At 38.8% G+C, this 27,730-nt stretch overlaps 1 protein-coding gene across 1 annotated transcript in view; it reads left to right on the top strand.

The window, feature by feature from the left end:
* LOC124798157 (serine/threonine-protein phosphatase 6 regulatory ankyrin repeat subunit C-like) overlaps positions 1-27,730 on the top strand; it is a 281,321-nt gene that overhangs the window by 221,913 nt on the left and 31,678 nt on the right. Inside the window, exons 13-15 of the mRNA XM_047261442.1 lie at positions 1,912-2,019; positions 9,201-9,620; positions 15,250-15,555. Coding sequence (XP_047117398.1) covers positions 1,912-2,019; positions 9,201-9,620; positions 15,250-15,555 — 834 coding nt within the window. The remainder of the gene's footprint in view (positions 1-1,911; positions 2,020-9,200; positions 9,621-15,249; positions 15,556-27,730) is intronic.

Genomic DNA, 27,730 nt, shown 5'->3' with positions numbered 1-27,730 from the left:
GTTGTATTGCCAAAAGGGCGCCTCAGTATTCAGGAAGCTGCAGACAGCAATTTTCTGAAAGTGTAGAACTTTTCTCACCTCACAAGAGGTTGGTGAATTGCTATTTCAAATGATTTGTCTGTTTGATATGCTTTTTGGTTTTCATGCAAGGGAACCTCAGTTAACCATCTTGCTCAACTGTACACATTAACAAGTTTTTCTAATGTCTTTAAAGAAAAGGAGGGCGGGTTAATTAATCTCATATCCTTAGTTTTGGTATGATCACTTCTCCCTGGCTTCAGAATAAAAGCAACCTTCTTAGTCTTCCAAGCATTAGTCTGCCCCATTAGCTAAATGGTCAGCACGTTGGAATGCCATGCACAGGGACCCAGGTTCGATTCCGGGCTGGGGTGGGAGATTTTCTCCCCTCGGGCATTGGGTGTTGTGCTGTCCTCATCATCATTTCATCCTCATTGTTGCCATGCAAGTTGCCCAATGTGGCGTCGCACTTAATAAGATTTCCACTTGTCGGCTGAACTTCCTGCTTGGGACCTCCGAGCCACTGACGCCATACAATCATTTGCATTTTCTTTCCAAGCATTAGAAATAATTTCTGCTGCTATACTGACGCTAAACAGTCTATGGAGGATTCTGATGAATACCTCTCCTGATTGGTGCAATAGAACCAGAAAAATTCCGTCTGAGCCTGGTGACTTGAGTAGCTGAAATATTTACACTTCCCACTGGATTTTCTTGAAGTTGTTACATTCTGTGACAGATTCACAGTTCTCCTGATGGTTATTTGTAAACCAGTACTTCACAGGTACTGAATCTTGGTCTGTGTCTTACGTCAGTGTGCATTGAGGGAAGTAAGTCTGGAGGAACACATGCAGCATCTCATGTACTGACCTTGTATACCCACCACCCTACTTAGTATGCCCGTAGGATTGGTTGGGAGTTTGTGTTTGGCAAGGGCCTCCCAATATTTTACACATTGTCCTTTCTTCTTGCAAAGTTGAATACTCTTTTTTATCTGCTTCCTTTGCTTTTTCAGATTATTGTTCCACCTAGATACATATCTGATGGTGCACTTTTTGGTAATTGGGTAATTTTCTAAGTATGAAATCTTGATGGCATACATCATGTCATCTGCCATTTCCTCTAAATCTACGAGATTTCTTATTGAAGTTTTGACTTCAGATGAACATGAGTTTACATTTTTCCTATGTGAGTTCCACTCTGTTGTTTAAGGGTCCTTATAGGCCAAGGTATACTTAACACCCATTTCAACCCCAAACTTAATAGACTTGTTATCTGATGAGGATGACCCCATCGGCACATGACACTGTTTGACACAACTACCCATAAAGATGGCTCCAAAAGATATTTGAGTTACTTCTTCCCTTCTTCTGTTCCTGAAGATGGTTTTCCTGCCCTTATTTGAGATCTCTAAATAGCTCTCCAATAGATATTCAAGTAGCTGTTCACTTCTGCAGTTGGTTTTGCTGTTTGCCCACATCAGGCTGTGAGCATTGGCATCACAACCAATCAGCAGTTGTTTATCAGCTGCAAAAAGCATTCTACCAGACACTTCCTAGGAAGAAGGAGCATATGCTAACAAGGGAGATAAGCTGAGGCCAATACAAATTCCCTTGTGCTCCCATCCTCATGCAGTTTCATCCTGGTGGTCACTAAGTCCTAGGAACAGAAGTTCATGATTGGCATATATGAAATACCATTCTTGACATAAATGTATCACTTTTTATAAGACATAAGTCATGGGCTATCCATTATAGAATATGTTACAGAGATTTTGATGTAAGATATTATTTTTTAAGAACAGTGTACGAAGTTGATACAAGTTACATAAAGTTGATATACTTAATCAAAATGTTTCCTTGTGGTTCAAATACCTGTGTGATTGTTTGACAGGTTATGAAACTCCTCATCAGTTTGGGAGCCAATGTCAATGCTTTAGATGTCTATGGTAAGACTCCCATTGTCATGCCAGCCATACATTCACTTAAGGACTGTAGGTTGGTAAGTGGCTGACTTATCTATTATACTTTATCTCTTTTCTACATGTGTAGTCCATAATTATTTCAATATTTTTACCAAGTCAATTTTTGTTTTATTTTATTCATCCCCATCCCTCTCATCCAGTTCATTTAGACACAGCGTTTACCTGTAAATGTGCTCTATCTCCTGTCATTCACTGAGAGTGAACTTGCATTGCATTCGGGAAACTAGTTGGAAGTGGGCATGTATTTTGATTCTTGTGATACAGTGTTAATTTGCAGTGCTGATTTCATGAATATACAATATCTAGCTATTCACATGTTACGCTGCTTGTAGGAGTATTAATTTTTATCCAGTCTGGAAATTGCCAAATGTTGTTCACTGCTAGGCAGCACTGTCTGAAGTGATGAATTCTGTAGACTTGTCACTAGCTGTTACAAATTGCCACAACTTGCAGAGTAGACACTGAGTCAGAGACAGGCACAATGAAAAAACTACTAAACATTTAAACATTGAGCCAAAAGGCCTTCTTTGTCCACACACACACTCACACACACGCACACACACACACACACACACACACACACACGCACATGGCCACTGTCTCTGGCTGCTGTGGTTTGACTGTGGACTGGAACTGCATGTGATGTGAGCTGCAATCCAGGGTGGACAACTGTGGGGGACAGGAAGAGGTATGGAGCATGGAGAAGGATTGCTGGCAGGGAAGAGGTGGGGGAAAAAGTTGTGCTGCCTGTGAGAGTGAGAGCATGTAGGGAGATCATAGGGACAGGATGGCCCGATGGGGCTACTAGGTGCAGAGTAAGGACACTCTGCTTGGGGGAGGGGGTGGGAGAGGAGCAAGGAAGGGACAGGGGAGAGGAAATAAGTAATGAAGGTGAGAAGACCAGGAGGTACGCTGGCAGAATGAAGGTATATATGGTGCTGGAGTGGGAACAAGGAAGGGGATAGGTAGATGGATGGCTGATACTAGCAAAGGCTGAGGACAGTGGTTTGTGGGAATGTAAGATATGCTGAAAGGAGATGGTTGGTTGGTTTGGGGAAGGAGACCAGACAGCGTGGTCATTGGTCTCATCGGATTAGGAAAGGATGGGGAAGGAAGTCGGCCGTGCCCTTTCAGAGGAACCATCTCGGCATTTGCCTGGAGTGATTTAGGGAAATCACGGAAAACCTAAGTCAGGATGGCCGGACGCGGGATTGAACTGTCGTCCTTCCGAATGCTGAAAGGAGAGTTCCCACTTGCACAGTTCAGAAAAGGCAGTGATGCTAGGAAAAATCTAGGTGTTGCAGGCTGTGGAGCTGTTACTGAAGTCAAGCACATCATATTGGGCAACATGTTTGGTGACTGGGTGGTCCGTTGTCATTGGGTCACAGTCTGGCAGTTGCCATTCATGTGGACAAACATCTTGTTAGGTGTCATAACCACATAGAATGGAGCACAGTGATTGCAGCTTAGTTTGTGTATCATATGGCTTCTTTCACAGGTAGCCTGGCCTTTGATGGATAGGAGATGAATGAGACAGGTCTGGAGTAGGTGATGATTGGAGGATGTGCGGGACAGCTCTTGAAGTAGAGATGGAAAAGGTTATTGCATAGATTTGGTGGGTGGCAAAATTCCACTGTGGCAGTGGTAGTGAGGATAGTGGTTATGATATTTCTCATTTCAAGGAATGACAAGAGGTAGCTGAAAACCTAACGGACAATATAATTCAGTTGCTCCGATCCTGGGTGGCTCTGAGTCACAGGAGAAGAGCTCCTTTGTGGCTGAACAGTGTGTATGCAGGAGGCAGTAGCGGCTTGGAACAACAGAGTGTGGGGGATTTGTTTCTAAAAAAAGTCTTGAGAATAATTTTGGTCTGTGAAAACCTCAGTGGGATTCTTCGTATATTTGGAGAGGGACAGCTTGTCACTATAGATGCACTGACAACTGGTACCTATGCTTTTTGGAAGAGACCATTCAAAGATAAGGGAAATTAGAGCTCATACTGAGGCATTCAGACAGTTGTTTTACCCTCACATGATCCACGAGTGGAACAGGGGGGGGGGGGGGGGAATATGGTTTTGGCACTAATTGTTCCCTCCGCCACACACCGCTTGGTGGCTAGCAGAGTATATATGTAGATGGAGATGTAGACTTCTTGGTTTGGAATGGGTGTCAGATGTCAAAGTGGAGGTATTGTTGGTGGTGTTGGTAGGTTTGATGTGCATGATGGCATAATGTAGCTACCATTGAGATGGGGGTCAGCATCGAGGAAGGTGGCTTGTTGGGTTGAGGAAGACCAGGTGAAGCAACTGGAAAAGAAGACATTGCATTTCTGGAAGAATGTGAATAGGATTCTCTCACCCTCAGTACAGATCACAAAGATGCTATCAATGAATCTGGACCAGGCAACTGGTTTATGATTCTGGATGGTTAGAAAGGATTCCTCTCAATGTCCCAGGAACAGGTTTGGATAGGATGGTGCCATGCAGGTGGCCATTGCTGTACCATGTATCGGTTTGTAGATAATGCCTTCAAAGTAGAGGTAATTGAGGATAAGGTTATAGTTGGTTAAGGTGACCAGGAAAGAGCTTGTAAGTTTGTAGTCAGTTGGGCACTGTGAAAGGTAGTGTTTAATAGCAGCAGTGCCATGTGCAAAGTGTAGAGGTAAGGTGGCATCAACAGTGATGAGCAGGGTATGGTATGGTAAAGGAGCAGGAACTGTGGAGAATTGGCAGAGGTAGGTAGGAAGGTAGACTATGGGTAATAAGTTGAAGGTATTGTTTCATGAGAGCAGAATTTCTCTCAATGACGGTACAGTAACCACTCCCAATGGGGTGTCCTGGGTGGTTGGGCTTATGGACTTTGAGAAGTATATGTTGTTTTTGTTGGTCTTCAGTCGTGACACTGGTTTGATGCAGCTCTCCATGCTACTCTATCCTGTTCAAGCTTCTTCATCTCCTAGGACTGCAGCCTACATCCTTCTGAATCTGCTTAGTGTACTCATCTCTTGGTCTCCCTCTATTACCCTCCACGCTGCCTTCCAGTACTAAATTGGTGATCTCTTGATGCCTCAGAACATGTCCTACCAACCGGCCCCTTCTTCTTGTCAAGTTGTGCCACAAACTCCTCTTCTCCCCAATTCTATTCAATACCTCCTCATTAGTTATGTATATAAGAAGTATATAGGAGGTAGGAATGTGGTTGTGGTAGGGTTGAGCAGAGAAGGAGACAGAGGGGGGGAGGAATTGGAATGGGCCCAAGAATTTGAGGTGGGTCTGAAGATCCTTCCAGATTTCTGGAATATGGTCACAGTGGCAGGGCATATAGATGGATGTATCTGACAGCTGACCATGTCCCTCTGCCAAATACAAGGTTATTACAAATGACTGAAGCGATTTCACAGCTCTACAATAACTTTATTATTTGAGATATTTTCACAATGCTTTGCACACACATACAAAAACTCAAAAAGTTTTTTTAGGCATTCACAAATGTTCGATATGTGCCCCTTTAGTGATTCAGTAGACATCAAGCCCATAATCAAGTTCCTCCCACACTCGGTGCAGCATGTCCCCATCAATGAGTTCGAAAGCATCGTTGATGCGAGCTCGCAGTTCTGGCACATTTCTTGGTAGAGGAGGTTTAAACACTGAATCTTTCACATAACCCCACAGAAAGAAATCGCATGGGGTTAAGTCGGGAGAGCGTGGAGGCCATGACATGAATTGTTGATCATGATCTCCACCACGACTGATCCATCGGTTTTCCAATCTCCTGTTTAAGAAATGCTTCTGCTTTAGCCTTTTCCGTAAGATTTTCCAAACCGTCGGCTGTGGTACGTTTAGCTCCCTGTTTGCTTTAATTGTCGACTTCTGCGGGCTACGCATGAAACTTGCCCGCACGCGTTCAACTGTTTCTTCACTCACTGCAGGCCGACCCGTTGATTTCCCCTTACATAGGCATCCAGAAGCTTTAAACTGCGCATACCATCGCGGAATGGAGTTAGCAGTTGGTGGATCTTTGTTGAACTTCGTCCTGAAGTGTTGTTGCACTGTTATGACTGACTGATGTGAGTGTATTTCAAGCACGACATTTTGTCTCACTGTGCTCTTGAGCGCTCTGGCGGCAGAAACCTGAAGTGCGGCTTCAGCCGAACAAAACTTTATGAGTTTTTCTACGTATCTGTAGTGTGTCGTGACCATATGTCAATGAATGGAGCTACAGTGAATTTATGAAATAGCTTCAATCATTTCTAATAACCCTGTAATTCCTGCAGTTCATAATAACAGTGATAGAAACGCTGTTGGCAAGTAGGATTATAAGGTCAGGATTAGTTTTTAGGTAAGCAATTGTGCCTCTTTCTGCAGATGTAAGGTTGGTTTCCATGTTGAGGGATTTCGGGAATGACAATGAGGCAAACCTCATGGTTAGGAATTTCTGGAAAGTTAACAGGGGGTATTCTGTGGGTAGTTGGGGGTGAATCACAGTAGGATGGAGGAGTGAACTGAGTCAGGCAGGGTTCAGTATTGGTTTTGGATTGAGTCTGATGCATAGGGTTTGTGGTGAAAAAGTGTTTCCACTGTATGTACTGGGAGAAGGAGAGAAGGGGTTTAGCAAGTGTAACGTGGTTAAATTTAGGAGTGGGCAAAAGGTAAGGCCTTTGGAAAGGTCTGATACTTCCGTTGGACTGAAGCTTTAGGAAGACAGGATGACTGTGTTTTGGGTCTGTTTGGGTCCTAGATTTTATGTGGTGGTTAAAGAGAGTTTCTGAGGTTGAGGTAAATGTATTAAGTCTGTAAGACATGGTTTGACGGCTGTGAGAGGATGTGGGGAGAGGCTTGGAGGCTCTTGTATAGTTGGTGAATAGCAGTTGTCCAAGGTGGCAGTAGGAGATGAACAGGTTGTAAAGATTTTTGAGGTGGCATTGTGCATGCTGCTAAGTTTCAATCTGGAAGTTGAAACTGGGGTGCTGGAATTTTGGATTTCAGAGCAGCAGAATTTTGTAGATGGAGAGGAGCTATGGGGAATGGGTTTAGGCCAAGTTTATATGGTTTTGCAGGACTGAATTGGCAAGAGCTATGGTCTGATTGAGTTTGAACAGATAGAGGTCATTGTGGAAGCAGTATTTGCAGCTGGAGATACATAATGTGATGGTCAGGCCATCTGCGGAGGATTCCATGAGGTAGGCACTAATGCAGGAACAGTGTTTGGGACTGAGTTCTGACTAAGGACCAACACCTTCAGCCTGTCACCCATTTAAGACCCTATATGAAAGACACCAACAGCTTCCTCCACTAGCTATCCGCAGTTACTGTTCCTTATCACCTGGTATCCTTCTTGTCATTGTTGATGCCACCCACCACACTACCATCCCCAATGGGCTTGCTGCTATTGAACAGTAACTTTTCCAAAGCTCAACTGGGTACAAACCAACAACTTCCTTCCTTGTCATCATGTCCAATTATATCCTCACTCATAATTCATTCTTCTTTGAAAGCATCACCTACAAACAAACCCGTGATACAGCAATTGGCACCTTTGTGGCACATTATATGCCAGTCTGTTCATGGACCATCTAGAGGAATCCTTCCTAACCACCAAGAATCCCAAACCCCTCACTTGATTCAGATTCATTGATGATGTCTTCATGATCTGAACTGAGGGTGAACATCTTCTTTCCCATTCACTTCACCTGGTCCTCATCAACACGCTAAGCCATCTTCCTCAATGTTGACCTAAATATTGATGATGGATACATTAGTACCACCATCCACGTCAAACGATCTACCACTAACAATAGCTCCACTTTAACAGCTACCACCCATTTCGTATGAAGAAGTCCCTTTCATACAGCTTAGGCACCAGTAGTCGTCACATCTATGGTACCTCTCCAAATATGTCAAGGGTCCCACTGCGGTTTTCACAAATCAAAATTATCCTCAAAACATTGTTCAGAAACAAATCTCCTGTGCTTTGTCTCTCCAGTCCCTACCACCTCCTACATACCTACTGTCCAGCCACAAAACAGCACTTCTCACATGACTCAGTTCCACCCAGGACTGGAGCAACTGAATTACATTCTCTGCCAGCGTTTTGACTACCTATTCTCATTTCCTGAAATGAGAAATATCCAAACCACTATCCTTACCATCCCTCCTACAGTGGTATTCTGCCAACCGCTGAACCTGCACAATATCCTTGTCTATCCCTACTCCAAGACCTGTCCCATACATCCCCTGACTGCCATCTGCTCCAGTCATGTCACTGTCATATCCTATCCCATCAAAGGCTGGGTTACCCGTGAATGCAACCACGTGATCTACAAACTAAGCAACAGCAGCTGTGCTGCTTTCTATGTGGGCATGACACCTAACAAGCTGTCTCTCCGCAAGAATGGCCATTGGCAGACTGTGGCCCAGAGACATCTGGACCACGCAGTTGCTGAACATGGTGCACAAGAGGGTGTCTTCACTTCAGTGACTGATTCACAGTGTGCAATACCTGGGCCCTTCCTGCCAATACCACCCTTTCCAAATTGGGCTGGTGGGAACTCTCCCTTCAGTGTATCCTTCATTCTTACAACCCCCCCCCCCCCTCCCAATCCCCCCTCACAACCTTTGCGAGTCCCAGTCCTCCACCTATCTATCCCTTGCCCTGCTCCAGCCCCTGAAATATACTTGCATTCATTCTGAAAGTGCACCTACTAGACTGTTTTTAAATGTATTTTCGCCTTTTACACATACAAAATGGAGTATCACTATATGTGGGCCCTTGCCACTGCATTTAGCTCACCGCCAATCACATGTCAATGCACTATTCAATAGAAGACTGAAACTACACGAGAACACACAATATCACACAAAAAAACTGAAAACTCAGCTGGTGGTGTTCTGTTAACAGTGAATATGTGGCAACAAAGCTATGGGGTGGGCAATTCACTATGGATTGCAGGCAGCAGGTGTGATGACCTAGAGGGGTCTAATTTTGTGATGGCCACTGTGGCCCTTTCCTTGTGCTTGTCTGCGATTCAATGACTTCTCTATGTGGTGATTAGCAATCTAGCCTTTTCATAATATTGTTGTTGTTCCATCCTGGACTGACCATTGGTTGAAACTCCCACATCTATCAGATTTATTGTGTATAACTGTTGTTTTGTTGTAGTCTCTTATGTATGAAATTATTTTGGTATTTTTCTTTACAGGTGAAACAGCTACTGATTAATGCTGGAGCTGACTTAACAGTAAGAGATAAACATGGCAAGACAGCCTTACATACATCATTTGAGAATGATAATATTGAAATCACTAAGTTTCTCATGACGAAGCATCAACAAGAGATTGGTTGCGATAATGATGGTAATAATATCCTACATTGTGCAGTCAGAGCTCGAAGAGATGCACTTGACAAAGTGAAGTATATACTGAATAAAAAACTTACTACACTTGAAGAAAAGAATGAAAATGGAGAGACAGCTCTAATGTGTGCTGTACAGTTGCCTTCACATCACAGAGAAAAGCAGACTCTTGTTCAAATACTATTGACATCAGGTGCTAGCCCCAATGCTAAAGACTCGCAAGGGAAGTCTCCTCTCCATATTGCAGCTGCAGAGGGAGATGCAAAGGTATGGCTGAGTCTCAGAAAGGCATTTGAAAATATTTTAGTGTTAGGAATAAGTTAGTTTAAAATCCTACAAATAAGTAAAGCTACCTGTTGCCTGTTAGAAAATCCCAGATATTTTACAAGTGATAGTGAAATTTAGATTTTTACTTTGATGGTACAGATATGAAGGAGCAACTAAAAAGGTGATGCAGTTATGAAAAGCATTGTGCGATAATAAACAGATATCAACTGTTCATTACAGACATAAATCCAGTATCTGTTTGGTCTAAGTGTTGATTTCTGAGAAGATTGTTCCCCAACTACCATTTCTAAATTTATAGTATCTCTAGAAACCACATAAATTTCTGTTTCAATTTTCACATCATCTATCTTAACAATGCCTGTAAAATATGCTTGTGGAGAGATGAAGTTTTTCCCAACTCCTGCCAAGACTACATCTGTTTATAGCAATTTTGAAGCATTTATAACCTCATAAACATCCTGTCTTGATAAACTGTGTTGGCTGCCACAGTCATCCAATGCCTTCATCTCTTTGGACATTTTTAAATTTAGAGTTTTTAATACTCTTCTTAACAATGCTTATGTTCATTTTCATCTTTTGGTTATTCTTTTCCTTCATGCATTCATAAGAAATATGGTCAAAGTCACTGCAACTGAAGCATCTTGTTCCCTTGTTCTTGTGGTTGCAATCACTTAACCTGTGACCACTGACACCACAATTGAAACTCTTTTTGTTTGGGTCCCAAGCTGCACTTTTAGTATTTATGTTGCTTGGATCCTTGCCATCTTTCTTATGGAGTTTAAATTATCATTGCTTAACTTTTGTTACCAGCATTTCTTTTCAGCACTGACTTCACAGCTCTTTCATAATGCCTTTTTTCCCTTAAACACTTTCACACTTCCAGTGCCATCAAGTAGTAGTTTTATGCCTGAGTCATATCCTAGCTCATCAATCACATATTGAAATAGTGAGTCATTATCAGTACCAGTACAGCTGGCAATTTCCTTCACAATGAGAAAATATTCTCGAAGAGACGCTTCCCATTTGTTCTTTCATCAAGACAACAGTTGGCGGATCTCCACAGCACTTGTTTTTATGTTAAATTCTTCCTGCAAAGCTTTCTTCAGTGCAGTTCATGATGTAAGAATCTTATTACCCAGAATAAAAAGCTTAGCCAAATCTTAAAGCAATTTTTTTTTCTTTTTTGTGAAAACAAGAATTTGCAGTGTAATGAATGACAGAGAAAATTTACATTGATCTTGTGAATGTGGTGAGAATCATGTTTCACTTTTATCACCTGTTTCTAAATCAGAAACTTTTGCCATCATCTTTTCAGGTACACTCAATCTTCTATCACTACCCATTTACATCCTCTTTTATCATCAGTATCATCACCATCATCTTCACATAGTATATTATCTTTAATTTTCACCGCAAGTCCATGAATGTTGGGTAAATAATAACAAATGTCAGTAGTAATTTCACTTTTTGTCCCAATGCCTATACACAATACACAAAATGTGATCAAACGTATCCAGACACCTGGCTGATAATGACTTTCAAGTTCATAGTGCTCTCCATCGGTAATGCTGGAATTCAATATGGTGTTGGCCCACCTTTAGCCTTGATGATAGCTTCCACTCTCACAGGTATATGTTCAATCAGCTGCTGGAAGGTTTCTTGGGGAGTGACAGCCCATTCTTTATGGAGTGTTGCACTGCGGAGAGGTATCGATGTTAGTCGGTGAGGCCCAGCATGAATGATTCAGGCCAGGACTCTGTGCAGGCCAGTCCATTACAGGGATTTTATTGTGGTGTAACCACTCCACCACAGGCCATGCATTGTGAACATGTGCTTGATTGTGTTGACAGATGCAATTGCCATTCCTGAATTGCTCTTCAACAGTGGGAAGCAAGAAGGTGCATAAAACATCAATGTAGGCCTGTGCTGTGATAGTGCCATGCAAAACAACAAGGGGTGCAAGCCCCCTCTATGAAAAACATGAGCTCACAATAACACCACCACCTCCAAATTTTGCCGTTCACACTACACACACTTGCAGATGACATTCACCAGGGATTCGCCATACCCACAGACCACCACATTGCGTACTGTGATTCGTCACTCCACACAATGTTTTTCCAGTGTTCAGTCATCCAATGTTTACGCTTCTTACACCAAGCGAGGTGTCGTTTGGCATCTACTGGTGTGATGTGTGGCTTATGAGCAGCTGCTCAACCATGAAATCCAAGCTTTCTCACCTCCTGCTTAACTGTCATAGTACTTGAAGTGGATCCTGATGCAGTTTGGAATTCCTGTGTGATAGTCTGGATAGATGTCTACCTATTACACATTACAACTCTCTCCAACTGTCGGTGGTCTCTGTAAGTCAACAGAGGAGTTTGGCCTGTACACTTTTGAGCTGTATGTGTGACTTATGAGCAGCCTCTCGACCATGAAATCCAAGTTTTCTCACATCCTGTTTAACTGTCATAGTACTTGCAGTGGATCCTGATGCAGTTTGGAATTCCTGTGTGATAGTCTGGATAGATGTCTACCTATTACACTTTACAACCCTCTCCAACTAGTCAGTGGTCTCTGTCAGTCAACAGAGGAGTTTGGCCTGTACAAGTTTGTGCTGTATGTGTCACTTCACTTTTCTACATCACTATCACATCAGAAACAGTGGACCTACGGATCTTTAGGAAAGCTCGCATACAGACTTATGACACAAGTGACACCCAATCACCTGACCATGTTCGAAGTCCGTGAGTTCTGCAGAGTGCCCCATTCTGCTCTCTCATGATGTCTAATGACTACTGAGGTCTCTGATATGAAGTACCTGGCAGTAGGTGACAGCACAATGCACCTAATGCGAGAAACATATGTTTCTGGAGGTGTCTGGATACTTTTGATCACATGATGTATTTCAGATTGCTTCTAACTCTGCTTCTGAAAAAGATACTTCAATGAATGTCTTCTTAGCTTCAGGTTCATGACAAGCTGGTATTGATTGAAAAGTAAAGCCAGAAAATTCTCTCAAGCATTTGTGATTTCTTATATCATCTAGAACTGTTCTGAAAACTGACTTATGTAGAGATTTAATGGTATTAACGAGTGCAGAAGTTGTATTTCCATTCACTTTTGCAATTTCACCTAATGTTACCATTTCTATATTTATGTATTTTTTTTGTCTGCTGTTTCTGATTTTATCACATTTAAAATTTTTCCTTATATTGCTCTGCTACTGCTGATCATTTTTAAATGTGAATCCTTGTCTTAGATCCAAAATCAACACAATTACATGTAACTACATTATTGCAGGCAAAATGGCACTCAGAGAAGTTCATCAAAAATGTCATAGGTAGGTGGCAAAACTGCACCATCACTTGTTCAGTTGACCCCTTAAAGCCCCCGAATTTGTGGGAAAAATTGATCTGATTTTCATGGAGAACCACTTATTTATCTCATACTTACAAACTTTTAATACCAAACTGTCAAAAAAAAGCAACAGAACTTAACTAACAAATGCATGTTTTAACAAATGCATGTTTTTTCAGTGAACATTATGTCTCTAGGAATACACAAAACTAGTGTCCAATTTCAGCTCCTCCAGCATGTTATTAGTCTCATTGGCAGGGAAACCCTTAAATACCTTAGTTTGAAGTAAATTGGTCAAGAACTTTTCAAGGTTTCTACAAACAATATTTGTCACTTATATATTATATAATATGTATGTATTTATACATCACATACTTAAGAAATGTGCCTATGATTGTCTATACATTTATTAGATAATTGTATAAAAATTTGAAGTATATTGGTCAAGAACTTTTTGAGATTTTCGGGAATGAAGTTAAACAACATCTTGGCTTAATATGTTACTATAGATGTACAGATTAAAATCCCCCACCATGTATTTCTGTCTGTATGTAATGGCCAACCCCAGTAACTAATGCAGGGATTTTGAAATGGCTATCATTAATAGACAGACGATGGATTGTGTATAAATGTTCAAATGTGTGAATTTCTAAGGGACCAAACTGCTAAGGACATCGGCCCCTAGACTTACACACTACTTAAACTAACTTACGCTAAAGACAGCACACACACCCATGCCCGAGGGAGGACTCGAACCTCTGGCAGGAGGGGCCGCGCAATTAGTGAGATGGCACCTCCAACCGCGCGGCTACTCTGCGTGGTGTTTGTGTATACGATAGCCAAACATATTATTAATCAAAGTCCTCCATGATGTTTCCCTGTCTGTTTGTGAAGGCTAATTTCAGGAACTAATGGAGTCCTGATATGACTTTTAGTAATAGGTGGAGAATTTCTTGAGGAAGGTTTCTTTATGCTACTACATATTTTGGACAATTTGTCCGGCTGTAGATATTTAGTGCTACCAAAGTGAGGCCGTGGCAGGCTGCTGGTATTATAATAATTAGTATCTTTATGACATTTTGTTTTATTGCCCTTTAATTGGAATCACTTTTTTTTCCTTCTTTCCACATTCAGATGATTGGTGGAATATGATATGTGTAATGGAATATAAAAACAATAATGCTTGTTCATAAGGAAATTCCTGTGTACCAAATGTTACTGATGTGCAGGTGTGTCCTAAAAACAAGTTAAGACCTCTCACTTGTTAAATCTTCCAAATAAGAAAATTATTTTTTTAAGATGTGTTTTGTGTATGCTTGGAACTTACAAAACTTACTGTGTGGAGGTTGTTGCCCTATGAAATTGACAAAGCGTAGAAAAGATAAACAGCAGCTGGAAATGAAGGAAATTGTGTTTGGAGGAGAGTCACCAGACCCTGACATTATCTCTCTCCATCTCTGTAACCTTCACTGTCCCTCTGCACTTTTGTTTTGGCATTGCTTTCAGCAGCACCATACCTTGCCCCCTGCCTTGTTATTTGCCGTACTTCCGCACGCAACTACATGTTCTATACTGACATGATGTTTCTGTTCTCTTTTTGTTCCTCCCTCTTCCCACTTCACCCCACTTCTATTTCCCCATCAGCCATTCAGCACATGCAAAATTACTACCTGCACAGGCCAGGCTGCAGGATTTTGAGACAATTTGTGTGTGTGTGTGTGTGTGTGTGTGTGTGTGTGTGTGTGTGTGTGTCATAGCTGTGAAAAAGGACTTTGATATATGTGATTTATCATTCTTTCCATGTGTTGCTAAGTACCTTTTCTATTTCCACTCATAGACATGTTATATTACTTCCTGGGTTTTCCATTGGTGTAACCTTTTTTCCCTACAAGTTGATTGAACATAGTCATATGCTAGATCTGTGTTACCTTTTATTAAGTAATATAGCACGATTTGCATAATGCTTACACTTTATAATATTTACACTTTATTTTTTTTAATGTCATTTGTTTTAATGTCATTTTCATGTTATTTGTTTTTTTACTACATAAATATGAAGTAGAATTACAATTGATGCATTTGGGACTCGCTTGTAAGATATTTGTAACAAAAGAACAATTATTGATTGAGATTTGCTATTCACTTGAACAGAACAACATGATCTCTTCACATTAATTCTAACAGTGACAAGGCTAATTTTTCATAACAATCACCACATTACAAACATTTCAAAGGAAATTTTTTTCAGACCATGGAAGCTCTGATTGCTGCTGGAGCGCATGTAGCAGATAGAGATTTAAATGGTCGGATGCCTCTGCACTGGGCAGCTCAGTCCTACAGTGCTGAGGCAGTCGAATTACTACTGAATGAGAGAAATGAGCAGCATGAAATGGTGATCAATCAACAGGACAATGGTGGGCAGAACCCATTGATGCTTGCTGTCAAAGAAAAACAGTCTGTAAAGTTATTGCTAAAAGAAGGTGCCAATGTTAATATGCAGGATTGTGATGGAAGAACAGCACTCCAAGCAGCAATTGAGTGCAAAAATTTTGATGTAAGTAATTATGTCACATTTTTTCTAAACATGCTTACTTGCTTTAAACCACTGTGCAACACAACACATTGTTTTCTCATTATGGATACACTGAGTCATTTAATCTTGCATCCTTGTTTATATAAATTTTTTGTGATGCTCATTATTACATGGATGTTAATTTGTTCAGTATTTGAGTAAATATTAGAGAGCATACTTGTAGACAGAATATTTCATTGTGAATAATACAAATAAGGATTTATGAAAGTGGGATATATTTTGCTGATAGCATAATATTTGACAAGAACAGTTCATCTAAATCTCAGTGACTTACATAGAATCTGGAAGTTACACACTGAATTTATTTGTCTGAACTTAATTTTATTATTTTCAGTATTAAATGAGAATCTGTGTCATTGTAATTACCTGGATGTAATCACACTTGGAAAAAATATTTATCTGACATTTAAAACATAGGAGTTCCAGAATATTAAGTTAGGGAGAGAGAGAATGTGAGAAAGAGGACCTACTCACTCATGGTCTTAACAGCAATAACCAAAGCAAGACATAGCTAACAAGACAAAAGAATAACATTGATTTTTTTGTCACCAGTCTCCTGACTGGTTGATTATTGAAAGAAAATGCCTATCCTAACCTTGAATCAGGAAGATGTTTAGAGTATCCATTATTCCCCGTTCACCAGCATAGCATATTTCAAGACTTGCAGTAATAAAATTCGAGCATTTGTTAGTGAAGATCAGTGGTTGGAATAGTCCTCAGCAGCTTTAACAGTTTGTGCGCTTAAACTAACATTTGTGAATTTCATCTTATAATTAGTTTTGTAGATTTATTAGTATTAGTTAGCAGTTTTAAAGTTATGGTATATTAATAATTTTTACTTATGGACCGTCTGACAGCAACTGAATAAAACACAATTTTAGTGCCATACGCGTTTCGCCTTTATTTTCTGCAAGGCATCATCAGTGGCCTGGAATATGTACATATGTTAGCTATTTTATTTACATTTTTGTCATTGTGCCTATAGGTTATAAACAATTCTGGTGGTTGGTATTTCCTATTAAGTAGTAATGTTTTGAACTGTACTTACAGGTTGCGTGGACAATTTCCTACATATTACGCTCCTGTTGCATTTTTGGTGTTGTTCTTCTTCTTATGAACGCCAATTTGCGGTTTTTTTCCCCATTCCACAACACTATGCACTGAACGCTTGTTTTAAAGCAATGTTTTGGTTTCTGTTGCCGACTGTCAAATGTTTTTGCCAAAGATCGAATGTTATTGCCAAACTTATGAGTGTAACTATTGAAGTATCTGTGGTCTGTTCGTGTATGCATTTGTGTGTGTGTGTGTGTGTGTGTGTGTGTGTGTGTGTGTGTGTGTGTGTGTGTGTCTGTCTCCAGATGATGTGGGGAAGAGTTTTCTTTTTTTTATTATTTTTTGTTTTATGTTATCATTTCCTTTACTAAGTGTAGTAGGGAGCCTGTGCTGATGTGTGTTTGTTCATTTATCACATGTTTGTTTTCTGCTATGGCTTTCTGGATGTGGAAGTTTTCTTGCATTTGTATAAGATGTTTGTCATGGTTGCTTATTCTCATTATTTTCATTTCTTGTTCCATGTTTGTAGGATGATGGTTGTAGTGTTTTAAATGCTCTGCAAATGTGGAATGGTTTGTTTCATACTTCCAACATCTGATACGTTCTTTGTATCTTGTTTGAAAATTCCTGCATGTCATCCTTATGTATACTGCATCACAACTTTGACATTCAAGTTTATATATTCCTGATTGTTGGAATTTGTCTCTCTTGGTAGCTGGCTGGCTTAGGTGTGATTGAAGGGTTTGCCCAGGCTTATATGCTATTTTGAAGCCCTGTCTCTTTAGGATGTTTGCAACTCTGTGTGTTAGTTTATGTGTGTAGGTCATGGTGTACCATCTGGTTCTTTTCTGTGTGGTGTTGTCATTGTGTGTGTTTGTAAGTTTTCAGCTTGTGAGTTCTTTAGTATTGTGGAACTGTTGTGTTTGTTTTTTATTTGTGTTTTTATTTTTTGATTTAGCTTGTGTACCACATGTGTGTCATACCCGTTGTTCCTAGCTATTTGTATGATTGTACTCATTTCTTGTTCATAGTTTCTCTTGCTGAGTGGGATTCTGTTTAATCTATGTAACATGTGTCTTAGTGCTGCAAGTTTCTGGCTGTGGGGGTGGTTGGATGTGGAATGTATTATTGTGTCTGTGGATGTTGGTTTTCTAAAGATGTTAAATGTATGTTTACCATTTTCTTTTTTAATTGTAATGTCAAGAAAATTTATTTGATTTTCTTTTTCTTTTTCAAGTGTGAATTTTATGTTCTGATGAACTTTGTTTATTTCTGAATGGAGTTCGTCTATTTTTTCACTTGGCTCATCTAACAGACAAATAATGTCATCCACGTATCTGTACCAATATATGATTCTGAAACTTTCATTTGTGGTTATCTTATCAAATATCTGATTTTCTAGGTGACTGATGAAAATGTTTGCTAGTGTTCCTGATATTGGGGATCCCATGGGCAGTCCATCAGTTTGTAGATAATATTCTTTCTCAAACTGAAAGTAGTTTTGTTCAGTTGTCAGTATGAGCATATCTGTTATTTCTTTTATTGCATCTGTGGTGAGGTTGCTGTGGGATGAGAGATTTTGTTCTATGATTTCTATTGTTTCTGTGATAGGGATGGAGGTATACATATTTTCTATATCGAATGAAATCAGTGATGCTGTGTGTGGTACCTGTAAGTTCTGTATGTTTTATATTAGGTTTTCTGTGTTTATCACTGTTCTGTTGTTTTCTACTTTATAGTGTTTTGAAACTAACTTTTGGAGGTGTTTGGCTATGTGGTATGTTGGGGCTTTCTTGAAGTTGATAATAGCTCTCATTGGCATTCCGTCTTTATGTACTTTCGGTTGACTGCGGAGTGTCGGTGCTTGTAGGTTTTTCTGTGTTAAGTAGTATTTCTGTTTGTCTGTGAGTGTGTGTTCAATGTTTTTCAGTGTTCGTTTCACATTTTCCTGGAATCGTGTAGTTGGATCTGACTTCAGTTTTTGTATGGCATTGGTGTTTATGTATTCTTTGGTTTTTGTGATGTATTGCTCTTTATCCATGAGTACTGTTACATTTCCCTTGTCTGCTCTTGTTATTAATACATTATTGTCTGTTAACTTTTGTTTTAACCTTTTCATAGTAGCTGCTTCTGTTTGGTTGTTATTATTGTGTGTCTGCTGTGTTTGTTTTATTATGCCTTTCTTCTTTTACTAGTTCTCTTGTCAGTCCTATGTTTATTTCACAATTATTTTGTTGTTCTTCACGTGTAAGGATGTGTTCGGTTTCTACTGTGAGATTTTCTATGTATTGATTGTTCACTTTGCTATTGGTGCAGTGTTTCAAACCTTTTTCCAAGAGCATTTTTTCCTTTTCGTGTAGTTCAGTCTCTGTTAGGTTAACTAAGCATGGATGGAATGTGTGTTCGTGTTCACGTGGTTTCACATTTAAAATGTAAATGTGTTTTTGCGTCTTTTTTACTGTTAGTTTCATTATCTTCTGTTTATGTTTGGTTTGTAAATGTTTCATTGCTGTGTATGTGTTGTGTTCAGTTTTTTCTACTAGTGCCATGAAAACTGCGGTGTTTCCTACGTTTTTTGCCAATTCTAGATGAGTCTCATATACCGTAATATTACACGCAACTGAGGAAGACAGGACTATAAAAGTTGAAGTTTTAAAGTTGTCTATTTTTTAACTTATTGTGCTATTCTGCCTCTTGAATACAACTTCCAGTGCCGCTTCATTGTGAATAACTTGTGAGATAAGTCATGCACCAATTTTGAAACATCTGTTTATCAAATTGAGGACTAAACTTTCCACAACACTGAACTGTTTAAAATATTAGAATATATTAAAATATTAGAAATTTGTTTGTGCAAATATGTAACTTCACTGACTTCTCTAAACACTATCACATATTAAGATACTCAAAAAATTAAAAGCCTGTAAAGCGTAACTGCAAGCGTTAACTGGAATTTATATCCCTAGCTTTAAATACTTTTGTCACATTAAAGGTATTCCTTTGTTTTTGAATGTTAGTTAATTTCTAATTTTCTGCCTGATGTCTGCCATCAACATGTTAAAGATAATAGCACAGACTATAAAGCTCTATTATGAACCTTACAGACAGGGTCTGTATTACTTTTAGTTCTAAAACAAGCTGGAAAGAACCCACTTAATTTTTCAATTTGTTTTCTGGATTGAAAACAGTTTGATTAATCATTTCATTTGTGTAGCGTTTAACTTACTCATAGTATGTTCCTATGAACTACATTGAATATAATAGAGGGAAACATTCCACATGGGAAAAATATATCTAAAAACAAAGATGATGTGACTTACCAAATGAAAGCACTGGCAGGTCGATAGACACACAAACAAACTCAAACATACACAAAAAATTCTAGCTTTCGCAACCAACGGTTGCTTCATCAGGAAAGAGGGAAGGGGAGGGAAAGACGAAAGGATGTGGGTTTTAAGGGAGAGGATAAGGAGTCATTCCAATCCCGGGAGCAGAAAGACTTACCTTAGGGGGAAAAAAGGACAGGTATACACTCGCATACACACACATATCCATCCGCACATACACAGACACAAGCAGACCAAATGTCTGCATCACTCACTCGCCCACGCCCACACACACACACACACACACACACACACACACACACACACACACACATCCACACATATACAGACACAGGCAGACATATATGTCTACCTGTGTCTTATTTCTGCAGCCTCTTTAATTACAGAATTTCAGTATGCATAAGTATGTTTCTCACTAAAACTATTTGTCCACACAACTGTTCTTCATTTAGGTAGTTTTTCTCTATAAGCGGATACATTTTTTCAGTGAGTTGTTCCTCTGTCTTTACTATGTTGCTCAACCCATCAGTTAAGATGATTTCACCGGATTGTGAATCAATGTATGTTAGAACACTCAAGAATATTCTAGCATACCCAAAAATTATTTGTAAATGTTCAAGAATATTCGTAAGCTCAAGAACATTGTGCAGTGATCTGGAATTTTTCTCTTGAAAAATAGATTAATATAAAAGAAACAGAAGATATCCTGGTGGTCACCCCAATGTGATGCAGACCATGTGAAACTCTCATATCTCCACAACCACTATGGTGAGGTGAAGAAACTGAAAGCTAAAGATCTGGCACCTTTCACTTTTTTATATACTACTTTCTATCAGTTCAGATGTTGACTGTTGAAGATGGCGGCTAGTGTAAAAATTCGTTGTGCGTCTCCGAGAAAAAGTGTGAATTTTGCTGTGAAAAAGAAAAATTGTGACAGTTGTAAGGATGAAATTACAAAGCTCAGTGAACGGGTGTCTAGTTTACAATTTATTATCAGTTCCTTGAAGATGGATACCAAGAAACTTAAAGAAGAAAAAAGTGAACGGAACATGAAAAACTCATGCCATGAAAGTACGAATATGTCAGAGAATTGGACGGAAGTGAAGTACAAAAGATGCAAACAGATAATACAAGATACAGAAAACGGCGAAAGAAACATAAATGTAGTGAATGAAAATTACTTTCAAGCTCTTTCGACTACAGATTGTGACAGTGGAGTTAACAGTGCGAGTGTACCATGTGGAAAACCAAACAACTTTGTGAATGAGGTAAAACATGGAATATTTCAGCAGCAGATAAGTAAAAGATCATATGCGAAAGTGCTCATGAAAAATCTTCCACCGTTAAGCTGTTCTACTGAGACAATATCGACATGTGTTAGCAAAAATGACATAATAAATAGGGCCAAACAAGACTTCGCTTACTGCAAAGGTAGGCAGAAAACAGGTAATCTCGGAACAGCAAGTACCGGTAAAATTGAACTGTATGCCGACAGCCAAGGACGAAATATATCTGCTGAATTTCGGCGTACATGTAGTCAGAACTTTAATTTTAACTGTACAGTAAACCCAGGAGCAAAATTCAGTGCTGCTACGTCAATGAGTCAAGAAAAAATTTCCTCATTGAGCAAAAAGGACTTTTTCATCTTCCTGGCGGGATCAAATGATGTCGCTAGGAATGAAGAAAACAATCTCTTAATCTCGCTAAAAAGAAAACTGTATGAGCTGAGAGGAACAAATGTTCTTGTTTTTTCAGTGCCACACCGTTATGACTTGATAGAATGGCCCTGTGTAAATAAAGAAATTGAAACTGCAAATAAAGAGATGCAAAATATTTGCAAGCGGTTTGAAAATGTAACATTTGTGAACATCAGCAATTTAGGGAAAAGATTTCACACAACACACAGTTCTCATCTAAATGTACTTGGAAAAAATGTAATAGTAACAAAAATTTTAGAACTAGTAAATAAAATCTAAAATGTGCAGTGTGATGATAGAAAAGTCATACCTCTCATGGACAGGAAGTGTGTGTTACCTGTAGACTCAAATCTGAAATCTGCTGTCAGTGAAGCTACACCTCTCCAAGACAAATGTGAAATTTTATTAATGCAAGTGAACACTCCAAATGTTAATAATTCACAGAAAGGCACAGCAGTTGTGGAACAACAAACACCAGAAATAAGTGAAACAGCAGCAGCACCATCTTTATCATCAGAAGCAGCAGCAACAGCAACAAGAACAGCAGCAGCAGTAGCAGAACCAACAACAACTGGAGCAGCAACACAGCAATGCTTAAGGAGGAGCCAAAGGAAAAATACATCTGTGTCATTCAGTGATAATTTTTTATGGTCTCAAGCCAAGAAGAAAATAAAAATGTGAAGAACCAGCCTGTTAACTCACAGATAAGTCACAACAACATCCTATTTTTAAACATTTAGGGTCTTGAAAGTAAAGTTGAAATTCTGGAGGAGTCATTGCCACAGAATAAGTATTCTTTCTTATGTCTATCAGAACATTGGCTTAAACCAAAACAAATACAATACTATGTACCAGAAGGTTATAAACATGGAAACAGTTTTTGCAGATCTCAGTACCATAATGGTGGTACTGTTATCTATGTTTCAAATGAAATAGAGTGTATTTATTTTATTTATTTTTTTAATTTGGTATGCGTATTCCATAGATCCGTACATGCGAGTGATTCGCCTGGATGTGGAACGTGTCAAGACAATTGTACAAATATAATTAATGCTACAGAATAGTAATATAATACAATGATATAGATATTAATAAGTATCACTTTTTCTCATTTACAAGCTGTCATTTAACTAGTATAGCAATTCTCAATATAACATTATAACCATAACATTAACACTATAACATTAACATAATATTGTATCGTCCATCTAATAACTAAGAGACTAAATACATCTATTATTAAGGGAGGGCATTACTTCTGGAAAAGAATTCATCTCAGGAGTACAGTGGATGGTCAAGCAGGTATTTTTTTAACATACCTTCGAACAGCGTTTCATTTTCTCTTGTGCATTTAATATAATTAGGCAATGCATTAAAAGTCTTTATAGCAGCATACTTTACTCCCTTCTGTACAAGTGTTAAATTTTTTAGTTCAACATGTAGATCATCTTTACCTCTAGTATTGTAGTTATGGTATGAACAATTTGTTTCATACTGAGCATAGTCTTTATTAACTACATTCATCAGAGAGTATATGTACTGACATGTTGTGGTCAGAATACCTAACTGTGTAAATAGTTTTCTACATGAGGTTTGTGGAGGAACCCCACACATGATTCTGACTGCTCTCTTCTGAGCAGTTAAGATTTTTTTTGAGGCTGGTGAGTTACCCCAGAATATTATGCCGTAACTCATTAATGAGTGAAAGTACCCAAAGTAAGCTGATTTTAAAATGTTGATGTCCCCAAAATGAATAATGATTCTTAGAGCAAAAGTTGCTGATGAAAGCCTTTTTAGAGTAAGGGGCACATGCTGTTCCCAGTTGAGCCTACTGTCAATGTGAACCCCCAGGAATTTAGTGGAGTACACCTGTTCTAGTTCCTGATTGTCATGAGCAATTACTATATTATCTAGAGTTTTATTTTTTGTGTGGAACTGTATAAAATTAGTTTTTTTAATGTTAACTGAAAGAGAATTAATTGAAAACCAAGCTGTAACTTCTCTGAGTATATCATTGACATCAGTCTCCAGATCAGCAGTAGAATTACCATCTATGACAATGCTTGTATCATCAGCAAACATTGTGAATTCACAATTTTTACTAATGGACAGGGGTAAATCATTAACATATATTAAAAACAGCAAGGGTCCATGACAGATCGCTGGGGAACTCCATGCTGAATTTTGCCCCATTCATAATCCACTAGATTAGAAGATCCTTTGTTGCAGCCATTTAGAACCACCTTTTGTTTCCTGTCTTCAAGATATGATTTTAGCCGTTTACCTATAGACCCTTTGATTCCATAATGATAGGCCTTCTCCAAGAGTATCTTGTGGTTTACACAATCAAAGGCTTTGGAAATATCACAGAAGACACCAACTGGTGACTTCTTACTATTAATAGACTCCAAGACATCATTTGTGAGTGAATATATGGCACGCTCTGTGGAAACCCCTTTTTGAAAACCAAACTGTCTGTGGTTAATAATATTAAGTTTATCAAAATGTGCCACAATCCTGTTATACACTGCCTTTTCAAGAACCTTTGGAAATGTTGTTAAGAGAGAGACAGGATGATAATTTTTGACATCTGTAGCATCGCCAGACTTGAAAAGAGGTCTCACAATGGTGTATTTCATTCTCTCTGGAACAACTCCCTCAAAAAAGACGTGTTGCAAATGTGAGCAAGTACTACACTTACATCATTACTGCAGGCTTTCAACAGTTTACTGGAGATGTTATCTATACCTGAAGATCCTTTACTTTTCAATGAGTGAATTATTTTTTTTATTTCATTAACAGTTATGGGTGTTACATTTATATCATTAAAACATTGTGGGAGGTTAAGTTTCAGAATATCTGCAGCTTCCCTTAGGTCACCACTGCAACCTATTTGAGAGGTGACATTTAGAAAGTGGTTGTTAAATGTGTCTGCTACCTGTTTACTATCAGATTTCCAAATCGTTAATTTTTAGGACAGCAATTTTTTCATTGTCAGATGGTGCAGTACCTGTTTCCCTCTTTATTACATTCCAAATTGTTCTAATTTTATTGTTTGAACAGTTAATTTCAGATTGTATGCACATACTTTTAGATTTTTTAATGACTTTAGTTAAGATTTTGCAGTATGGCCTATAATATTTCATCTGGAGGGGATTATTGGATTGTCTGGATATTATATACAGTTCTCTTTTTCTCTGGCATGATATTTTTATACCCTTGGTGAGCCATGGTTTTTTGCTTGATTGCCTGTTCTGTAGTCTACAGACCTTTTTTGGAAAGACATTTTCAAATATACCTGATAATTCATCAGTAAATAAATTATATTTTGTATTAACATCATTTGCAAGATAAACATACCTCCAGTCAGTCTCCTGAATGCATAATTTGAATTTCTGGATAGTTTCCTCATTCATGTTTCTAATGGTTTTCCACTGTGCACTAGCTTTGTTCTGATTTGTATTAAAGTTGTCAATTGTGAGTATTTGTCCGTCATGATCAGAGAGACCATTTATGACTTTTTCAACTTTGATGTGATTAGTTTTACTCATATCTACAAAGATATTGTCTATTAGAGTGCTGGAAGTGGCAGTAGTTCTTGTGGGAAAACTGACAGTGGAGACAAGGTTGTAGGTATGCATTAAATTTGCTAACTCTGTCTTAGAAGATGAGCTTTCTAGGAAATCTATATTAAAATCTCCAGTCACCATAATGTCCCTATTTTTTCTTGTGAGATACGATAGCACAGAATCTAATTGTTTCATGAATACTTTAAAATTACCAGATGGAGCCCTGTATACTGCTATGATTACCAGTTTCTTGTTAGCTTCTACTATTTCTGTGACACATGCCTCAAAGTCTTTCTCTACACAATATTTATCTACATCTATTGTATTAAAGGACAGGCTGTTTTTCACATAAATAACTGCCCCACCTTTGCACATATGCTTTCTACAAAATGAGGTAGCTAAAACATAGTTTGGTATATTGAGCATTTCGATGCCAAAAGTGACATGGTGTTCTGTCAGACAGAGAATATGAGCACAATTTGCGCCTGTTGGTTCATCAATATTTACAATAAATTGGTCTAACTTACAGAGCAGGCTTTGAATATTTTGGTGAAAAATTTTGAGCTTGTTTTTAATTACATGATTGGTTGTGGTGCTGCCACTGTTGGGACTGAGTTTTATTTCTTTTGACATACCAGTATTACAGGAACAGTTTTCTGCAGGGAAGAGGGAGCTGTTGTGCTGGTAACACCCACATTTGTTGTTATTAACTACATTACTTACATTCTGATTGGAACCTTCCCCCTTCTGCCCCAGTACCATAAAAAATCCCCATTTGCAGCTGAGGACTTTCTTGATCTCAGGCACATCTGATGTGGAGCAGCTGCAGTCACTACTATGCTCCTTTTTGCCATAGAGGTTGGATCTCCTGTTGGTGAGGTTTCTACACTGCCAGCTTGTACACTTGATCCTGTGGGGGTTGGTGTTGCTGTTTCTGCTACTGATGACTGTTCTTCCTCCTTAAATGCTGCTGCTTCACACGTTGGTAGTGGACGAACGTTTCCCACTTGAGTTGTAACTGCTGGTGCTGTCTTGCTTTTGTATAAAAGACCTGTTTGTGTTGATTCACATACAGGTGCAGCTGCATATGAAGTCTTCCCTTCAGCGGTTGCATTAGGTTTGAAGGAGTATTTTGACGACACTGTCTGTATTTCTTCCAATGGTACAGTTTCAGTGGGCACAGGTGCTTTTAGAATGATTGGAGGAGTGGTGTTTTCAAATAGTTTGAATGTTTCTGCTAATAGTGCTTCAGCGAGTACACATTTTCCTAGCCGGTTCCTGTGCATTCCATGCCGAGTAAAATGGTTTCTCTCTTCGGAATCACTGTCCAAAAACTTCACGTCCTTGAATGCTTTGAATACCTTTTGAAACATTCTGTTTGTGAATTTGATTTCATTATTTACACATGAACTGTTCATTAGGTCATGTCTATGTGGGATGCCAACGGCGATTGTTTTTCTTGGCGAGATTCTTTCCAGTGCATTTCGCAATGCTGTGATTGCATTTTTCGACTCATTTTTATGAGCACTAGATCTTAGTTGGTCATGTGTAGAGAAACACTTTGAAATTACTGGGATCATATGTGATATAATGAAATTTATCATAGTATGTATCTACCATTCCCCTGACTCAGATGATAAAACTTTTTTAGATAATTTAGACAGTGTACTCTGCTACATAACGAAATGGAAACAGTATGTAACTGTAATTGGGGGAGACTTTAATTCAAGCCTTGATGTAACATGTAACAAACCCAGTGTAAATAAGTTACTGAATATGCTAAGGCAGTACAACTTCCATCATGTAAACTCAGAACCAACAAGACTACAAGCGTGCTTGGATAATGCATTTGTCAACTGAGCTCGTGATATGTACTCCACCAAGGTAAAGGAATTTGTTTTCTCAGACCACTCCATGTTAACAGTAGAGTTAAGACATTTTATAAAAGGGGATGAGAGCAAGGCTGCACGAAAGTTAACAAAATCTAATACCTTAATATTAGCAAAACACAATCTCATAAAACTAACACACCAGCTGAGCATAACAAACTGGGACAAATTATTTCAAAACTGTGATTCCAGTGCCCAAACAGTTTATGAAACATTCCACAATTACTTAACAGGTACTTTAAAAGCCCATCTTGTTCACAAGAAATATCATAAAACAAGAAAGGGTAAATTTTGGTACACCAAAGAACTGGAGAATCTAAAAAATAAGCTACTACTGTTGAAGCACCTTACCAAAGTAAACAATTCTAATGAAATTAAGGATCTTAAAAAAAATCACTAAGAAACTGTATACGAAAGAGTTGCAATTGGCGAAACAAAGATACAACACAAATCTCATAAAAAATAGTAAAAACCAATGCAAACACAGCCTGGTCAGTAATTAATACTGTTAAAGGTAAAGTCAGAAACTTTGACAAGACAGTCCCAATACCAGCAGATACATTCAATAAATATTTTGTAAG

The sequence above is a fragment of the Schistocerca piceifrons genome, chromosome 1 (assembly GCF_021461385.2).
Source record: "Schistocerca piceifrons isolate TAMUIC-IGC-003096 chromosome 1, iqSchPice1.1, whole genome shotgun sequence".
Lineage (NCBI taxonomy): Eukaryota > Metazoa > Arthropoda > Insecta > Orthoptera > Acrididae > Schistocerca > Schistocerca piceifrons.
Note: the sequence above shows the minus strand (reverse complement) of the source record. Positions and strands in the feature narration are given on the sequence as shown.